At 38.2% G+C, this 17899-nt stretch overlaps 1 protein-coding gene across 4 annotated transcripts; it reads right to left on the reverse strand.

The window, feature by feature from the left end:
- Window positions 1–227: 227 nt before the first annotated feature.
- LOC114304509 (protein TOPLESS-RELATED PROTEIN 2) lies at window positions 228–16743 on the reverse strand. Of its 4 annotated transcripts, none has more exons than XM_082901930.1 (25): window positions 15859–16743; window positions 15303–15482; window positions 15097–15210; window positions 14851–15009; window positions 14471–14648; window positions 14262–14388; window positions 14048–14157; window positions 13796–13931; window positions 13533–13642; window positions 13365–13434; window positions 13183–13256; window positions 13008–13103; window positions 12845–12940; window positions 12548–12675; window positions 10486–10720; window positions 10222–10389; window positions 10021–10128; window positions 9791–9937; window positions 9362–9472; window positions 9081–9263; window positions 8822–8950; window positions 8336–8431; window positions 7940–8125; window positions 1488–1660; window positions 228–780 (listed from the first exon to the last, which is right to left on the reverse strand). In XM_082901930.1, the coding sequence occupies exons 1-25, from the start codon at window positions 15936–15938 to the stop codon at window positions 561–563; spliced, it is 3414 nt and encodes a 1137-aa protein (XP_082758056.1). In that variant the 5' UTR covers window positions 15939–16743; the 3' UTR covers window positions 228–560. The 4 variants fall into 4 exon arrangements, with proteins under 4 accessions (XP_082758056.1, XP_082758057.1, XP_082758058.1 ...); XM_082901931.1 differs by having other exon boundaries at window positions 228–777; window positions 15859–16732; XM_082901932.1 differs by having other exon boundaries at window positions 228–777; window positions 13183–13434; window positions 15859–16730.
- Window positions 16744–17899: the final 1156 nt, after the last annotated feature.

Consider the following 17899-nt stretch of genomic DNA (forward strand, 5'->3'; position numbering starts at 1 on the left):
CACACAACTTTAACACATCCATCCAGATTCACCTCGAAGTATTCAATACATCAGCATTCCTAAATAAACTTGGTCCATAAATTTAGCCAGTTTTCATCAAATCAACACCACTCTAGGTAACACAAATTCTGATATATTTGAGCTTATCAACAATAACAAGAACACCCAAGTGGTGACAAAACTCCACAGGTAAATTCATAATAACTACTAAAAACAAGCCACAAATATAGTCAGAATCATCTTTCATTTCCTGAGGAATAAACGACAATCTTTACCAGTAGTTGAACCTGTACATGAATACAACAACATAAAATCACTCTCACAAATAGACTCATGCAATCTAAATGCATTACATAACTTGTAAGGCAAAAAATGGCCTCATCACCCAAATTTGTGATTGACCAACAATGTGTAGACTTTGCCTCTGAATTTTTGTCAAAAACAAATGAGGCGATATGTATATATATATATATATAGATTTACAACCGGTTAATGATTGCAAAAAAAAGTACGCGTGTGAGTGCCATAGCTTCATCAAGAATAATCCTGTCTTATAAGGGTCACCTAGAAGGGGTTTCAGATGGCTGACTATTATTCAAGGCAGAATTTGAGGCGACGGAAGGTAAAGCCCCATTTTCTTGAGGCACTGAGCTGCCCCACTTTGGCTCTGCATCAGAAGGCTCGATCACATGGACTGCGCCGTCGCTCATTCCAAGAGCAATTTGGTTAGGTTCAGATGGATGTGCTGCAATCACCACAGGAAAGGAACTGCCGTTGCTGCTGTAGAATTAATACCCATCGTTAAAATTTGATTAATCGAGCCTCGAATATTGCATTGCATCACTTGCGAAATGGAACAAAGTAAAATACAGTTTTTTCAAATTTAGGTACTTTTACCAGTAGAGTCAAACTCACCCAACTATGCTGTAAAACTTTTTTAAAGGAAATATAAATTATAAGACACCCTCACATAAAATTTGATAAGAACAAACTCACCAATAAATGATGTCCCAAAGTTGCCCAACAAGTCAAAATCAGAAAAAATTCAGTTTCAAGTATCTCAAGGCATTTTAGGATGATTTTGGAGGCTTGTAATTTATTCTTATTTCGTTTACCACGAAGGATTTTTTTTTTTTTAAATTTTAAATTTTAATCTATCAATATATATTGCATACATGTTGAAATCAACAATCAATCTTCTAAGGTAAGTCTAGGTGAAAGTCTGGTATTGGCACACTCAGTAAACTTTTGTGATGACCCTCAAGCAGCATCCAAAACAAAACAGAAAAGGGAAAAGGAAAGTGGGAAAAGAAATTCTTTATGGCAAGTTTCTCTTAATTGTCTCCATTATACCAAAAACCATGATGAATTTTAAATTTCAATAGCCTGTTGGATTGAAGAAAAAGGAGAGGAAAAAATCAAAATTTTAGAAGTATACAGATCCATTTGGCATTAAAAAGGTAGAGAGTATTTCCAGGTAGGCATACCTGGCAATGGAAGAAGATATATAAGCAGATGGTGCTATCCGACATCGAAGCCTGAGACTGTCTGCATCAAAAACTCCAATAGCACCATCACAAAATCCAGTGAAGATCAGCAGACCATCACATGAGTATATTGCACTTGAAATGGCAGCAGAAAGTGAGTCCCTTGGATACCACTGCAAGAAGGTTTACTGGTCATTGGTTGACAAAATCAAAAGAAAATAGACTAACACTAGAATCGAAATATATATATAGATGAATTGTCTCCACGTAGTCATCATGTAAATTGTGCTTGAAATGTAGTCAGACTGCAAGAGACATGCAGATGAATCTGGCGATAGAGCAGCTGAGATTGGTAATATCATGCAGACTGACAGCAGATGAAAAAGACAACCAACCGACCAATATTCTACTTTTGGCTCAAACATGAAGACAATAGATACCTAACAACAGCTCAACATCCCATGATCAAAAATAAAAAATTAAAAAACAGCCACTGCAGATGTTGAAATGATGAAATAGCACCCACCTGAATTATCATTCAAGATTCAAAACCTCCCTAAATATATCAAAAAATTACACCCCCTTTATACACCCACATATACTAAGCTGCCACAAAATTTCATACCAGATTACAAGGAAACTAAAAATGCCTGATCAAATGTGACACTCCCTCAAAAAATGATAATACTCAAATTTCTTTATAGCTAAATAAATATATAACAAGAGTATCTAACTACCCTCTGCTTTCTATTTCCTCATTATCTTTTTTTCTGTTTGTTTCTGCCCCTTCTTTGGCAACAATTTTGCTTCTATGAGATCACAGTGCACCTAAACAGAGAGGTCAAAGGCCATTTTGTGAGGCATTTCTATACGGAATAAATATATGCTTATGACAATGCAATGTGTCCCTAATGAGATGGTTTGCGGATGTGTCATGGGGATGCTTACATTTGTCCAGGCTAGGTAAAAAATTGACAGATTCTTGTTGGGAGTTTTATTCCATCTTGGGTCGAAGGTACATCTAATTTTAAGTTCATTCACTAGAAGAAACATGTGAACTAACCAGTAACTATGGAGAAACATAACTCTAGTTTTGGCTCTAGTAAGATGTCAAAGCAGTTTAGCAACTAGGTTTTGGTTAGTTTAAGGTATGAAAGACAGTCTGAATTCAGATTTGTGACAAGATCAGAAGAAAATAAGGATGCACCATCCAGACCTGTTTTTTTTTTGGTAAATAAGCAAACTTTTTATTGAGAAAGCATCCAGTCGATGCAAAGAACACAAAAACTAGCCTAACAGCTATAAGCAACAAAAACCAAAACTGCACTAAACATCGAGGCAAAGAGCAATGAAGACTACTACTGAATCAAGTCCTCTACAAAATCAACAAAAGACAAAACATCCGAGTCCACTGTCACTGATATCCAACTGTGCAACACAATGAACAAATGCCGCTCCAACCAGGCCACTGTGCGCAACTCCCCCAAGAATACCCTCCTATTACGCTCCAACCAAACTAGCCACATAAGACAATGACCAGCCATTATCCATGTCTTCCGCCTTCTCTTCCCAACCCTTCCGCCCAACCCAGCTTTGTAACACAGCCCTCACTGTCCCTGGTTGAACCCAAGCCAACCCAAAGACAACAACTATAGACATCCAAAGGCGCGAAACAACTATAGACAACAACTATAGACATCCAAAGGCGTGAAACAACCGGATAGCAAATAAGCAAATGGTCCATAGTTTCCATAGCTCCACAACACATGCAACACCAATTCACCAAAATATGCCCACGATGGATCAAGTTATCAATCGTCAAAATGCGTCCTAATGCTGTTGTCCACACAAAGAAAGCGACTTTGGACGGACAACCCACCACCCAAACACTCTTTCCATGGGAATGGCACCCCATCCCCTCCCATAAGCCTATAGTAAAAAGAAGAAACAGAAAATACCCCTTTAGACTTCGGACATTCCCACCTCATAGAATCCTCTCCAACCTCTCCAAACCGAAGACCGTACAAAAAGCCCAACAGATCTAACAATTGTCCCGCCTCCCAATCCTGCACTTCACGACACAATCCAACATTCCACACCACCACCTGGCCTTGCACCTGGGCATAAGAATCCACTGTCGCCTCCCGATCAATCACAATACGAAAAATCAACGAGAACATCACATCCAATGGGGACTCGCCACACCACCTATCCTGCCAAAACCAAAGCTGGTCCCCACCTCTACCCTAAAACTTGCTCTCTTTCAAAACTCTCTCGGCCCAACCAAATACCTTTCCACAAACTACGCCCATACAACTGTCTAACCTCCTCCGTACTCCAATTCCCCCCATCCCAACCCATATTTAGCCCGTACCACCTTCCGCCACAACCTCTCCCTCTCTACCTCAAACCGCCATAACCACTTCCCCAAAAGAGCCAAATTAAACGAAACCAAACTCCGAATCCCCAACCCTCCCATCACCTTAGGAGAACAAATGTGATCCCAAGCTACGAAATGATAATGGAAAGACTCAGACCCTCCACCCCATAAGAAATCCCTCTGTAACTTCTCCAACCTCTTTGCAACAAACACAGGAATGACATGAAATAAGTCGGAATTCTCGAGAGGACACTCTTAATTAGTGTGACTCAACCACCCCCCCCCCCCCCTCTTGATAGATATTGTCGCTTCCATCCTGCCAAGCGGTGTTGCACCCTGTCCACCACCCTATCCCACGCCCCTTTTGCCTTAAAAGAAGCACCCAAAGGTAACGCCAAATAAGTTGTGGGCAAAGCCACCATCTTGCATCCCAAAATAGCAACCAATATTGATAGCCGTGCCACTTCACCAACCGGAATCATCTCTGACTTCCCCAGATTCACCTGAAGCCCCGAGACCGCCTTAAAACAAAGAAGAGCACACCTCAAATAGCCAACATTACCATCCTCCGCTCCACAAAACATAAGAGCATCATCCGCATAAAACAAATGAGACACCACTAAGCTGGTATTCTGATCCATGCCCACCTTGAAGCCCGTCAACAGACCCCTCTGAACAACATTGGATAACAAGCGCCCCAAAGCCTCCATAATCAAAATAAACAATAATGGAGACAAAGGATCTCCCTGCCGCAAACCCCTATACGTCGGGAAAAATCCTGCTGGCATCTCATTCACTAGGATAGACATCCTAACCGTCGATATGCAAAACTGAATCCACTGCCTCCACAATTCCCCAAACCCCACACTCTCCAATATATACATCAAAAGCCGCTAGTTCACGTTATCATACGCCTTCTCAATGTCTAACTTGCAAATAATGCCAGCTTGCCCCCGCCGAATCCGCGAGTCAACACACTCATTTGCTACCAACACAACATCCAAAATCTGACGTCCAACCACAAAGCATTCTGAGACTCTGACACTAACCCCTCCAAGACACCTCGCAATCTGTTAGCCAAAACTTTCGCCAGAAGCTTGTACACACTTCCCAACAGGCTGATGGGTCGAAAATCCCTAATATCCTTCGCCTCTCTTGTCTTTGGAATTAAAGCTATGAAAGTGGCATTAAGACTCCTTTCGAACTACCCTATCTGATAAAACTGAGCAAACAAAGCTAACACATCTATCTTTACCACTTCCTAACACTGCTGGAAGAAAAGCATAGTAAAACCATCCAAACCCGAAGCCTTGTCCCCAGACATTTTCTGCAAGGCCACTAAAACCTCCTCCTCTGAAAATGGCCTCTCTAGCATCTGTCTATCCGCCTCTGAAATAGCATCAAACTGAACACCATCCAACACCAGCCTCCAAGTCTCATCTTTTCCCCAAAACAAGTGTTGATAGAAGCTCACTATGCCCTTCAGCACCTCCTCCTCTGATGATAACAACACACCGTTAACCCGCATCTTCCCAATCTGATTCACCCGACAATGAGCATTTGTCATACAATGAAATTTTTTTGTATTTTGCTCCCCATCTTTCAACCACAAACATCTCAATCTTTGTCGATTGCTAACCTCCTCCATGTGAGCCACCTGGCCATACTCCTTTCTCACCCCCCCACAGGCCACCAAATCCTCGTCAATCAAGCTTCCTTCAGCTTTCTTTTCATCCAATCCTTGCAATACCGACAAAAGATTAGTCTTCTGAGTTTCCAACTGACCAAACACCTCCTTATTCCACCTCCACAAGCCCGCCTTTAGAAGCTTTAGGTTGTGTTTGGTAGAGTTTTAAAATTATGATTTGAGAATAGCGTTGTATTTTGAGTTTGTGAGTTTTTGAATTATGATTTGAGTGTGAAAATTTGTTTAGTTATGAGTTTTAAAAAGAGTTTGAATTGAGTGATGTGACATAATATTGAAAAGTGAATGTTTTGAAAAGTGAGTGTGAAATTAATTTTCTAAAGCTGCAACCAAACAACACACTCAAACTAAGGGGTAAAATTACATTTCAAAAACTCTACCAAACAGAGCCTTAATTTCTAAGCCAACCTGCTGCTGGGATCTCCCATCACGTCATAACCTTCCCACCACGACCAAACTATATCCACAAACCCTGCTAACTGCAACCACATATTTTCAAACCGAAATGGCATCGGACCACTCCGAATCCTACCACTATCCAACAGCACCAGCCAATGATCAGAAACAGGACGCTCCAATCTTTGCTGACCCACTCGAGAAAAGTGCTCTTCCCGATCTCCAAAAATCAAAAAAGATCAAGACGCGAAAACACACGGCCTCCAAACCAAGCAAATCAATCAACTCTAGGTCATCAATCAACGAAGAGAAATCCCACATAGATCCCCCTGCTGGGCCCAAACCCAACTTGTCCTCCGAATGACGCACCACATTGAAATCCCCCTTACACACTATGGTGCCGACCACCGAAAAGCAACACTCAGTAATTCTTCCCAAAAGAAAGCCCACTCTGACCCCTTCACTAGCCCATACACTCCCATAAACAGCCAACGGAAGTCATCCCCAATGCAACGAAAAACCACCCATCTCATTGTCCTCTTTTACCACGACCCTCCGATCCCAACATACTAGAATCCCCCCGATCACCCCAACAGCTGGCAAGTATGTCCAATCCACAAACCAACCCCCCCACACCTCCCTAACCATCTCCCGATCTATGTTCCATTTTAGTCTCCTGAAAACATACAACATCCGCTTTCACTTTCCTCAATACCACTCGGACCGTCACCCTCTTTCCCCTGTCATTCAGTCCACGCACATTCCAAGATAAAAATTTTAACCACATGGCAACAGTGAATGGCTAGCACACTCCTTCCTCACGGTCCTACCGCCTTCTTGTGACCACCTATCATAATTAACAGTGCACTGTAAGTTCCGCAGCTCTCTAGCACCCTTTCCCTTTTGCCCAACAACCTGTATCTGTTTACCCACAGGAGCACTCCCCCTCCACGATGCCTCTATGGCCAAAAACAGCCTCATTGCTTCTTCCTCATGCCCAACAAATGATACCCCAAATAAAGAACTTACCTCCTTAATCTACGACACCACCCAAGCAAACACCTCTCTCGGACTGCACCAGCCAGAACTATTAGATAGCTTCATATACATTGTTGGACCCATTTCCCAATAGCTTAGGCATTTGGAAAAAATTAGTGGCTTAACATGGTATCAAAGCCATGGTTGAGAGAGGTCATGGGTTCAAGTCTCTCCATTGGCATTTGGTATTCTGCTCCCATTTGGTTTCTTCCTCTCCTTGGTTGTTTACTTCTCCTTCTATTTGGTTCTCTATTAGTCTCTCCACGTGCAAGATGGGGTGCAAGTGAGGGAGGGTGTTAGATAGCTTGATATACAATGTTCGACCCATTTCCTAATAGCTTAGGCTTTTGAAAAAATTGGTGACTATTATAATAGTTATATATTATATGTTATTTTTCTGATAAGTTGAGGGTACGATAGTCGTATTTTAAGGTGGTGTGGTGTGTTTTATAAATATGTTGATGGTTTTAGGTTTATTTTAAGAACCTACAAACATATATTCAATATAACTATTCTAACATCATGGATTCGGCATGTTGGGTATCGATCCCGAGAGAGTGATTACCGTGGATTTAGCTTGAGCATCTTAAGTCTGGGGAGTGTGGATTCACTAGTGAATTGTAAGATACTTGGGTAATTACTCATACTATATAGTGGATTAATTTTCCAGCCTCGAGCACATGGTTTTCCATCTCAACTAGAGGCTCACCAATTAAAATTGTCCCACGTTAAATTTGTGCCTTTGTATGATGAATTGGGTTAATTACATGCAATTCGGTTGAGATCTAGTTATAGATTTATTAATTGATAATCAATTACCATCAAGTGTTTAGCAAATTGTCAAGTAAATAGATCTATAATTGTGAATTCAATAAAGCAGAGTAAAACTGATATACAAACTCCATGAACATAAAAACAATGAGGCAAACTTACTGATCTCAACAACTCGAGCTGGCTATCGTAAATAGCAATTTGGCTTTCATGGACCACTAACAGATGGGTTTGATCCTTATTGAACTGAACTTTAGTTTCTCCAACCAGGGGAGATTGGTGGCCAGTTGGTACTTGTATGGGCATTGCTTTCCTCTTCTCCCATCCATCAATGTTCCAGACACATAGCTGCAATTCAAATCAAGCATCAAATATTGTAATGTAATAATGTAGGTGGTGCAGCATCATGCAAAATAACCAGAAAAATAAAATACACTAATCATTTTCCCCTCTTCCAATAAAATATGGTGTTTCATCTTAGGTAATTCACAGAAATGATTCCAGACAAAGGCATAAATTTGCAAGGAAAAAAGAAATCTTATTGAATCTAGCACTTGCCTGCGCATCAGCCCCAGATGATACCAGAACATTCAGATTCTTGGAAAATGCAAGCCCTGTGATTCGTTTCTGGTGACCGTTGAGCTTGGTTTTTACCTGCAAAGGTGTCAAAAGTAAATTAAAAAGGGTAATATTGTCCTCAAGCAATCACTGATCTTCAAAACCCAATTACGCTTAATCACCAAATTACATTTTAAATAAAAACACACAGCTGATGGTTGATATTCACAAACTGCATGACAAATTATATGGCAGTGAAAAAGTAAGAAGTCAAATAATTCCAAACCAAAGCCAAATTCCATCCCCACAACCTTGCCACCGCATATCCTAGTGTTGTATATTATTATTTCAACTGTAAAAAAAGAAAAGAAAAAAGGCAGTAATGATACGACTATGGCCAGTATCAGCACATGCAACATCTGATTGTAATCCTTTAATGCAGGTACAATTGTTAGCTCCTTGACTTGTTAAAGATGGGTGTTTCACCTCATCAACCCGAACATTGTATATCTGAATGGTAGAATCCTCCATTCCTATGGCAATTATATTGTTGTCTTGCGGATGGAATGCCAAGTAGGTTGCTGCAGGAGGTGGAGCCATGAAAGTTGTCATAACCTGATCAGAAATTACTGATTTCATTTAGTAACACATCAACAATCAAAAGTAGCAGAGCCAGCAGCAATCTGGAACCAAGCAACAGTGGAGAACAAACTCTAAGATACTCTCACTAATAAGGATAGCTAACCTTAAATGTCATCATGTTGAACAAAGAGACCTTCCCACCCGAGGCAGACATGACATAAGAATCATTTTTAGATAATGCAATGCATGCTGCTGACTCTTCAGCTGGTTTAGTGTCACTGGAATCATTAGTCATAAGAGCCCCAGTTGAAGGCTGCCACAACTGTGGCACAATAGATGCAGTAGACTGAAAGAATATGGAGAAAAGCAATCAAAAAAATGGATCAACTAAAACCCATATTTAAAAATGAAGTTATTGAAATGTATATACGTTCAAATACTAACTTTTCCAGATGGATTGCGGTCAGTACGCTGCCATTTCCAGAGCTTATGAACAGCATTGGAGGCAAGTGCAAGCAAGGCTAGCCCAGAATTAGTGTAGAGCAGTCGCACAACCTGTGGTCCACAACACATGATACATTGCACTTAGTTCAAGCTAGTTAAGGATGACTACAGAAAAAACTAACCACAATGATGAGTAATTTTAAATATACATATATATACACAAACAATGAGATGAATGCCTCAATAGACAAGACACCGTAAGCATGGCATGATGGAAATGGACACAGCATTTTGCATAAAACTAGAAGAATTACAAAAATCACAAGACAAATGTAAGATTTTTCTCATTCATATTCAGTAGTCTGTCAAAGAAATTGAACTGCATATTTGGATGAATCAGCTCTATACAGGTAACTTTATAGAACATACCTTGCTTACTGTCAAAGGGTCAGGCAATCGTAAAGCCTTTAGTTGAGCCGAGTCAACTATATCAGGGATTTTCCAGCTTTTAACTTTGCCAACATTATCCAAAATCCGTGGTTTAATATCAGCAGCCCTGCTGCTTTCAACAGCAGCCTACAATTTTATCAAACAATATAAGCTAAGAAAGTATTGAGATGACAAAATCTAATAATGAACAAAAAAATGTAACAGATTACAAGAGTGCCAATGGACACGGGAGGTTGGATTCTATCAGAACGTTCTGGGGTTGGAACTGCAGAGCCAGAAAGATTGGTAATGGGGCCTAATGCACCAGCTATCGGAGGCTGCAGAGAAAGTTACAAAAATTAAAATTAAAACCAAATTCATGCATGGTATAATACTATTAAAAAATAATTAAAACAAACTAGTAAAATTACTTTAACGTTGACAGCTTCAGAAAGGCTTCGAGACCCCTCAAATGCCCTGCTCTCAAGCATCCTCAGCATGCGCTGCCCATCAATATTTGCTAAAATCTTGATTCCGCTATCACTAGTTGTAACAGCCATCAATGAACCTTCCTTGTTAAATTTTAGTCTAGGGCTTGCCTGCGAGGAACCCCAACATCAAATAGCAACAAGAGTTATTATTCAAGTTAACGTGATGTGCAAAACACAATAAATGATGTGCAAAAGAAAACTAACAGGCAATCCACCGTCTGCATCAGTAATTGTTAGTATGTTGGTACTGTCCATATCCCAAAACTTTATCTGGAATTCATCACCAGCAGCTAAGAAACGGTTCTTTGTTGTGTCGAACTGCACGACACCTGAAGAGCGCTTTCTAAAACCAGAATATGTCCTCTTAATGGCTCCTTCACTCTCATTCCACTCAACCAGGTGGGATTCACCCTCTTTGCTTGTTCCACAAGAGAAAAGTCTGAAAAAGTTAAGACATTTACTATAAGTATCATGATGGGTAATATTAACAGCAAAGGCATTTCCTATGTGTTATAACTATTATCATCATCATCACAACAACCACAAGAAGAATGATACAGAGGCCAATTACACAAACACCCTTCAGGTCTTTAGCAATGGGGATTTGCTAACCTTTTTTGAAAGGAAAAATAAATAAATAAAATAAAATAAAATAAGAGCAATGCCCACCAAAATTAAAGAACAATTAGCTCAGCACCATTCACGAGTAACCCTATTTTTCGTTACCAAAATTCCCCTTATATAAACATTGGAAGGAAAAGTATAAAGCATTTCATTTGTAAAAACATTCAGTCAATAACAAAAGTACCCTCCGTTTTAGAAGCAGTATACTAGTATCCCATGTTGGTTATCACACGGCCAATTATCAGAAATGGGGTTTTTCTTTGATGTCACTATTGCATTTGCTATTCATTGCTTATTCGAATTGCTCGCCAGACATGGCTCCAATCTTGCCAAATGTCCTTAATCAATTTGGGTGTACTTTGAGGCTCCACTTGAAAGCAAAGCAACGTTAAGATGCCATTTGGTAACGTTTACAAATTATTGGCTTTGTTTGGTTTGCCTCTTCAGAGAAATTTTTTGAGAAAAAACTTCAAAAATTTGTTTTGCTGAAAGTTTTTGAAAAACAAATCAAAAAACACTTTTCTCTCTACTACACATCAATCAATCACTTTTTCTCTCAAACCCATCTATTCAACTATCAAAAAATAAATAAAAGGGACTTATTTGCGGGTCCTAATAGGTGGACTTATTGTCCAATAGGTCCTATGATAAATTAATGGTGCTTTTCATCAAACAATATTAAAAAACGCCACTAATTGTTAAATTTTAGCGACAGTTTGAAAATTGTCACAAAAAATGTCACAATGATAAGTTTTAACGACAATTTAAAAAAATCGTCACAAAAAAAAGTAACTAATTTTCAACTTTCAGCTACAATTTGAAAAATCCGTCACAAAAAAAATCACTAATTGTAAGTTTTAGTGACAATTTATAAAAACCGTTACATAAAAATATCACCAATTGTCAATTTTTAGCGACATGCAAAAAATGTCACAAAAATTATTTTTAACGACGATTTTATTAGGAAATATTTTCAATAGGACTTGATGGAAATTAAGTCCAACTATTATGACCTATTGGTAATTTACCCAAAATTAAATCATCCCAAATCCCAAAACCCCAAAACTATTTTTAAAACATACAACCAAAAAAAATTTCAAATTTTGTAAACTCTTTCTAGAAAATTATTTTTCAAAATTTTTCACAAATACAAACCAAATATGGCCGTTGTTTTTTTTTTTTAACAAAAAATATTATACATGTTAACGTTTATTTTTCATAAACAGGAAAACAAAAACATGTTTGGTACACATGTTTCAAAAACATGTTTACAAACAAGTGAGAAGAGGTGGCCAGAGGTAGTTGCAGACTGTTGGAGATGGTGGCCACAGGTGGTTGCTGGTGATCAAAGGTGGTTGAGGCTAGTGGGAGTGAGTGGGTTGCAAACCGCCAAGCAGGTCGCCGGCAGCAGCAGTGGTTGGAGGAGGTTGCCAGCAAAGCCACTAGTGACAATAAATTACAAAAATAGTGTAAAATTGTAATTACCCAAAGAACAACAACAAAACCACCAGTGACAATACAAAAATAAAAAGAAATGTCACATTAGATAATAATTAATCAACCACCACTATTTCAATTCAAGTGAAGAAGACAGAGGAACAAGAAGGCACTGGCCAGAACTGGGTTTTGAGAAAAGACAGACCTGGTTCCATCAGCACTATATGCCATTGCAGTGCACCAAAGTCCAGGGGCATCATAATCCACTCTCGATCCCAAGCAATCATAGAGCCATGCTTTAATTTTCCCATCAATGGCAGTGGAAAAAATAAACTGCAGACAAAGATAAAATAGATCACGAGTGAAACTACCAAGGGACTAAACTCTTTGAACCTTCCTTTACCACATCAGCGAAGACGTGTGAAAAAAATAATTCTTGTGACACCAAAGAAGTGATAAGGAAACGAAAAGCAGTTGGCTCTCAAGTATCAGAATTATTCACCTGAATATTCTCCTTATAATGGGGGCAGACAGAATATACAGGAGCTTCATGGCCTTCAAATATATACTGCCTGCGTCCAGCTACAGCATCCCACACCTATTACACAAAGAGACACATAAGAAAACTCAACTTAAAACACCCTAAAATCTTATTGCAATTATACCTTAATTGTCTTGTCATCACCACATGTGACAATACAAAGTTGCTTATTAGGATGAGCAAAGGCAATATCATTAACACCACCAACATGAGCATCAATCTGGAACAGGGGAAAAGTCATCAGGTACTTGAACATTGGTCTCATTATTAGAAAAAATTGAACATATAACAGAGCTTACTTCCAAATGCTGTCTTAATTCTCCTGCTGGATTGTAAGTATATATCTGAACAATGTGTTTTGAGAAAGCAACACCTATGAAAGAGAATATGCAAGATAAGCAATAAAACACAATTCCTAAGAAGGAATTTAAAGGGGAAAAAAAAAAACTCAAGTGCTTGAAAATAAAGCATTTAGATGTACCAAGTATAGATCCATCTGGGCCCCAAATGCATCGATTGACAGATATGGTGGCATCTTTCACCAAAGCTGTCTAGAAATTATGAAATTTTTTACATAAAAATGGTAAGATACCCACAGACTTGTATGAAGCACCATGTCAAAGGCAGCTAATACCAATGAAATTCGTACCTGCAATGGCATTGTACATGCTGAGAGATCCCAAACCTTGAAGGGTTTATGTGCTAACCTTTCTCGAGATCCAACTTCCCAAATGCTAATGTCACCAACATTCGTCCCAACTACATGGCAATAGCATAACCAGTACTAGATTCAGACATCCCTACCTAATGTATGTTATGGTAAATGATCTTCTTTTAGAAGACAAAACAGAATAATTACTAAATAGATACGAAAGATTAGGCCGTGTAAACACAGGTCACTCAAGTATCAACCTAGAAGAAAAGTTTGTTGTTGTGGATGAAAGTCCATGCTCATCACACTAGATCCTTGGTTAAGATTTCTCACGACAGTTTTTGGAAGATCATCTGGCGAATAAATGTTGGGGAATGTTGAACCAGAAAAGGACACCTAAACATTATATTTGAGCATGTCAGTACACAAGCATAAAAATGATAAAGCACCTCCTAAATTGAATCTTTAAAAATGAATAAATAGGCCACATATGCTTTTCCAATTTTTTGCACCTCGTCAGATTGGCCAGATCTAATACGTTTCATCAGATGCTCTGAATCTGCTGTCTGATAATCCATCCCAGGAGCACCTGGAGGAGTCCTTGGGTGTTTCAGGAATGCAGCTGAGGATATCAGAGTACACAATATACAGTTAAACAGACTGAACAAGCAATTGAATATCTCATTATAAATGCAGCCACCCCCACAGTAAATATTGAGAACCAACCTGCACCAGGAGGCTGGACAAGGCCAGGGGGCCCTGGTGCAACGGCAGCATGAGGCATGGAAGGGTTAGCATTTGACATCCAACCCGCTATGGCACTTGCAGCTGGAGAAACAACTGGCTGGAATGGCTGCACATAAGAAAGAATGAGCCAAGTACAATTTGAAGGCAGCAAAGTGTCCACTACGGTAAGCAAATTCAGTTATACTTACGATATGGGCTCCAATAGGCGGGAACACCCCAGCTCTAGGAACAGGTCCTGCAAGAGGGTTATTAGTAGGTGGAGGAGCACGGGCTCCGTTACTAGAAGCACAAGTGTGATCAGTAAAAAGTGTCTTGATATCAGGGTTTGGGCGGGGATTCTTGCAAAGTTGATGCTGCCAGTTAAGACTGAAAATTCAAAAAAAAACTAATAAATAAAATTTGACAATAACAACTTAATAAAAGATAACAGTCCATAAAACAATTAACAAATGCAACTGCAATCCATTAATCAAATTATCTCCAACGTGACGAGTAATAACAACCATCAAAATATAACAAGAATCAAAGTTGAAGGAAAAACAATAGCAGTAAATAAGTGGACTGTAACCTCTGATTTATCAACGTCCGCAATCGAGAAGAATTGAATGTGGGAAATGTAAGTTTGTCACGGAATAATGGATTTGCCTCTATAAGCTTCTTAAGTTCAACTAGCATAATATTTCGTGCCGACTTTGTGTCCCCATACTTAGAAAGCTGCTCATTCTGCCTAATAACACAAAAGAAGAAAAGTAGAAAGAGCATTATTATAACAAATTGGAACTCATGTTATCAGGTATTGAATATGTGCAAGTACCTAAAATTGTCAAGTGTAAGTAGCTGGGTGATCTCCTTGAAAAGAAGTTCATTGAAAGAAGCAAACACCTTGAGATCCTTCACAAGAATCTCTGCAGCTTTTGCACGATCATGCCTGCAGAGTATGATATAAAAACTAATGATCAACGTTACTTAATAACATGGGATTGCTACCAAGAGATACCACAGATAACATCATGCACTCACTGATCAAGAGCTTCCAAGTACTTTTGTTTTCGTAATTCAAAGAAAATCTTCATCGAGTACCGGTTGTCCTCAACCTTTGTGAAGCCACATAAATAACGCTCAACTTCATCCCATTCACCTGCTTGGACTTGATCCTCAAAGTATTTCATATTGAAGAAGAAACCAGACTCTTGTTCCAACCTAAATACATGCACATAGCAGTTTCAAGTAAGAAAAATAGCTGAACCATTGAGCCATCTTGTTTCTCAATTTCACTTCCTACATTCTTTCTTCAAATTACAATGAAGCCAATGAATTACAAATGAAAATCAAACACAACATATAATTACTACAAAAGAAACTCCCCAAATGGGCAATAGCCGGGTAAAAAACCCACACGGCAGGTGGGGAAATTCAGATTACTGACCTCCTCCCTGTTAAACCCCAAGCGAATAGGGGGCTATTGGCCTTCCTATATTCTTTAAGTAGAGTAATAAAGCTTCACAGTTATAATAATATACACACACACACAGACACACACACACAGAGAGAGAGAGAGAGAGAGAAAGAAACTTACTTATGGACTGTCTCCTTGAACTTCTCCTCATCTAAGAACTGTAAGATTAAGAAAACCAGCTCCCGACTCAGGGACGACATGTCTCCTCGTCCGGGTACCCCTAACCACTCCAGTGCAAATAATCAGTATAAATTATTTGATCTTTTCAATTCTAACAGCTCGGACACAGACAAATCTCCTTTGTTTCAAATTTCCAAAGCTCAATAAACCAAAAATTCAATTCTTGGGAGTTCCTATTCCACTTTTGAGCTCTCAACGACCCAATTTACACCAATTCACCAAAGAACTCATACACGATACTGATAAATTACAACCCAATTCACCAAAGACTGATGCAAAAAAAATGCCCCAACACTTGGTTCATGAAAACCCCTATTTTGTTGTCATTTCAGCTTCAATTCCCCTCAAAATACACACAAAGCCACAAGTTTTGCCTTCAATCATCAAATACAAAGAACACAAAGACCTAAAAAAGAGTTAAAAAGAAACACACCACAAGAACTGAAATCGATGAACCCTAAAGCAACCTCAAACCTCTCTCTTGCATGAAAATCCACAAGAACGACAGAGTGTGTAGAATAGGTAACAACGATCGTACCAGCAACTTCAGATCTGAACACGCCCAAGAAAAAGAGGCGGCTTTGACGATGAGAGAGAAAACAGAGCTCTCTAGGGTTTACAGAGAACTACTTTGCTCTGCAACAACGACATCAGTCCTCACCGTATGGTTTCTCTCTCTACATATATAGAGTGAGATATGTAGAGAGACAGTGCTTTTTACATGTGTAGCTTTTATAGGTGGCCGTGTTCAGGTTTCTCTCTCCTACCACTGCTGTCCTAATGACTTGTGAAAGTGATAAGGTCACGAAGATGTGAGTTGAGATTGATCAAGAGCCAATTAAAGGTTTGTTTTTCTTCGTACGTGTTGTGTGAGGATTGGTTGGTGGTTAAAGTTTGTTCACCGTTGCTGTACTATTTTATTTTATTAAATATTTTAATTTATTTTATTTTTATTAGTTTTTTTAGTCTAAATCCAAATTCCTAAATGCGTATTTGTTTAGGAAATTGACTATTTTAATCTGATTAAAAAAATTATGTTTGAAAAGTTGATTAATTTTTTTAATTGATTTAATAATTATAAAAAAATAATAATAATTATAAGTTAAATGTGATATTTTATCTTATTAATTATTTTAACTTATTTTGGTCTCGTTTAAAAAATTAATTATTTTAGTAGGTTATTTTAATTTTTTATTATTTTAATAGGCTAAAATATTTATGTTTGAAGAGAGCGTTAAATTTTTTATAATTAAATGTGATATTTATAAAAAAAAATAATTATAAATTTGATATGATATTTTATTTTATTAATTAAAATTTTAACAAAAAAAAATTAATTGTAAATTTTTTAAACACCTATTTATTTTTTAATTGGCTATTTTAATTCAATCCAATCCCCAAAGCCTTTATAACGTTGGGAGGGCCCATCTATTTTCCTCTTTTTCATCTTTTTGGCACTTTCCTCTCTGTTTCCCAATGAAAACGATGTCGATTCGACTTGAATCCTCTGCAACCTGATCTACATGCCAAACTCTGCACTTGGCTGCGGGTAGTAGCGGTACGATTAACGAGTCAGGATTTGTTAAAAACGAAAAATAAAAAATATTTGAGACCAATAATTTGACGCATAACGAGGTAGTAAGAGTTTGGGGTGGTTTAGGATGATATAAATAAATATATATATATATATTTTATTTTATTTTTTTGTAAAATATTGATTGGATTTGAAGTGATGTGATAAGGAGAAATAATGTGACTTAAATAAGATAGTGACAATTTTTTAAAATACCCCAAACAAGGCCTTAGTATCAATTTTGATTAATTACATAATAATATAATATTTACCTTCTTTACTATATTATTAATTACATATTTAGGCCTCGTTTGGGAAGGCTCTGTTTTAGTCAAAAAGTCAAAAAGTTACTAAATTAGTCAATTAGCCAATTAGTCATACCAAAAAGTCAACAATTACGACTTCTCT

The sequence above is a fragment of the Camellia sinensis genome, chromosome 13 (genome assembly GCF_055761805.1).
Source record: "Camellia sinensis isolate YWXY chromosome 13, ASM5576180v1, whole genome shotgun sequence".
In the NCBI taxonomy this organism is placed as follows: Eukaryota; Viridiplantae; Streptophyta; class Magnoliopsida; order Ericales; family Theaceae; genus Camellia; species Camellia sinensis.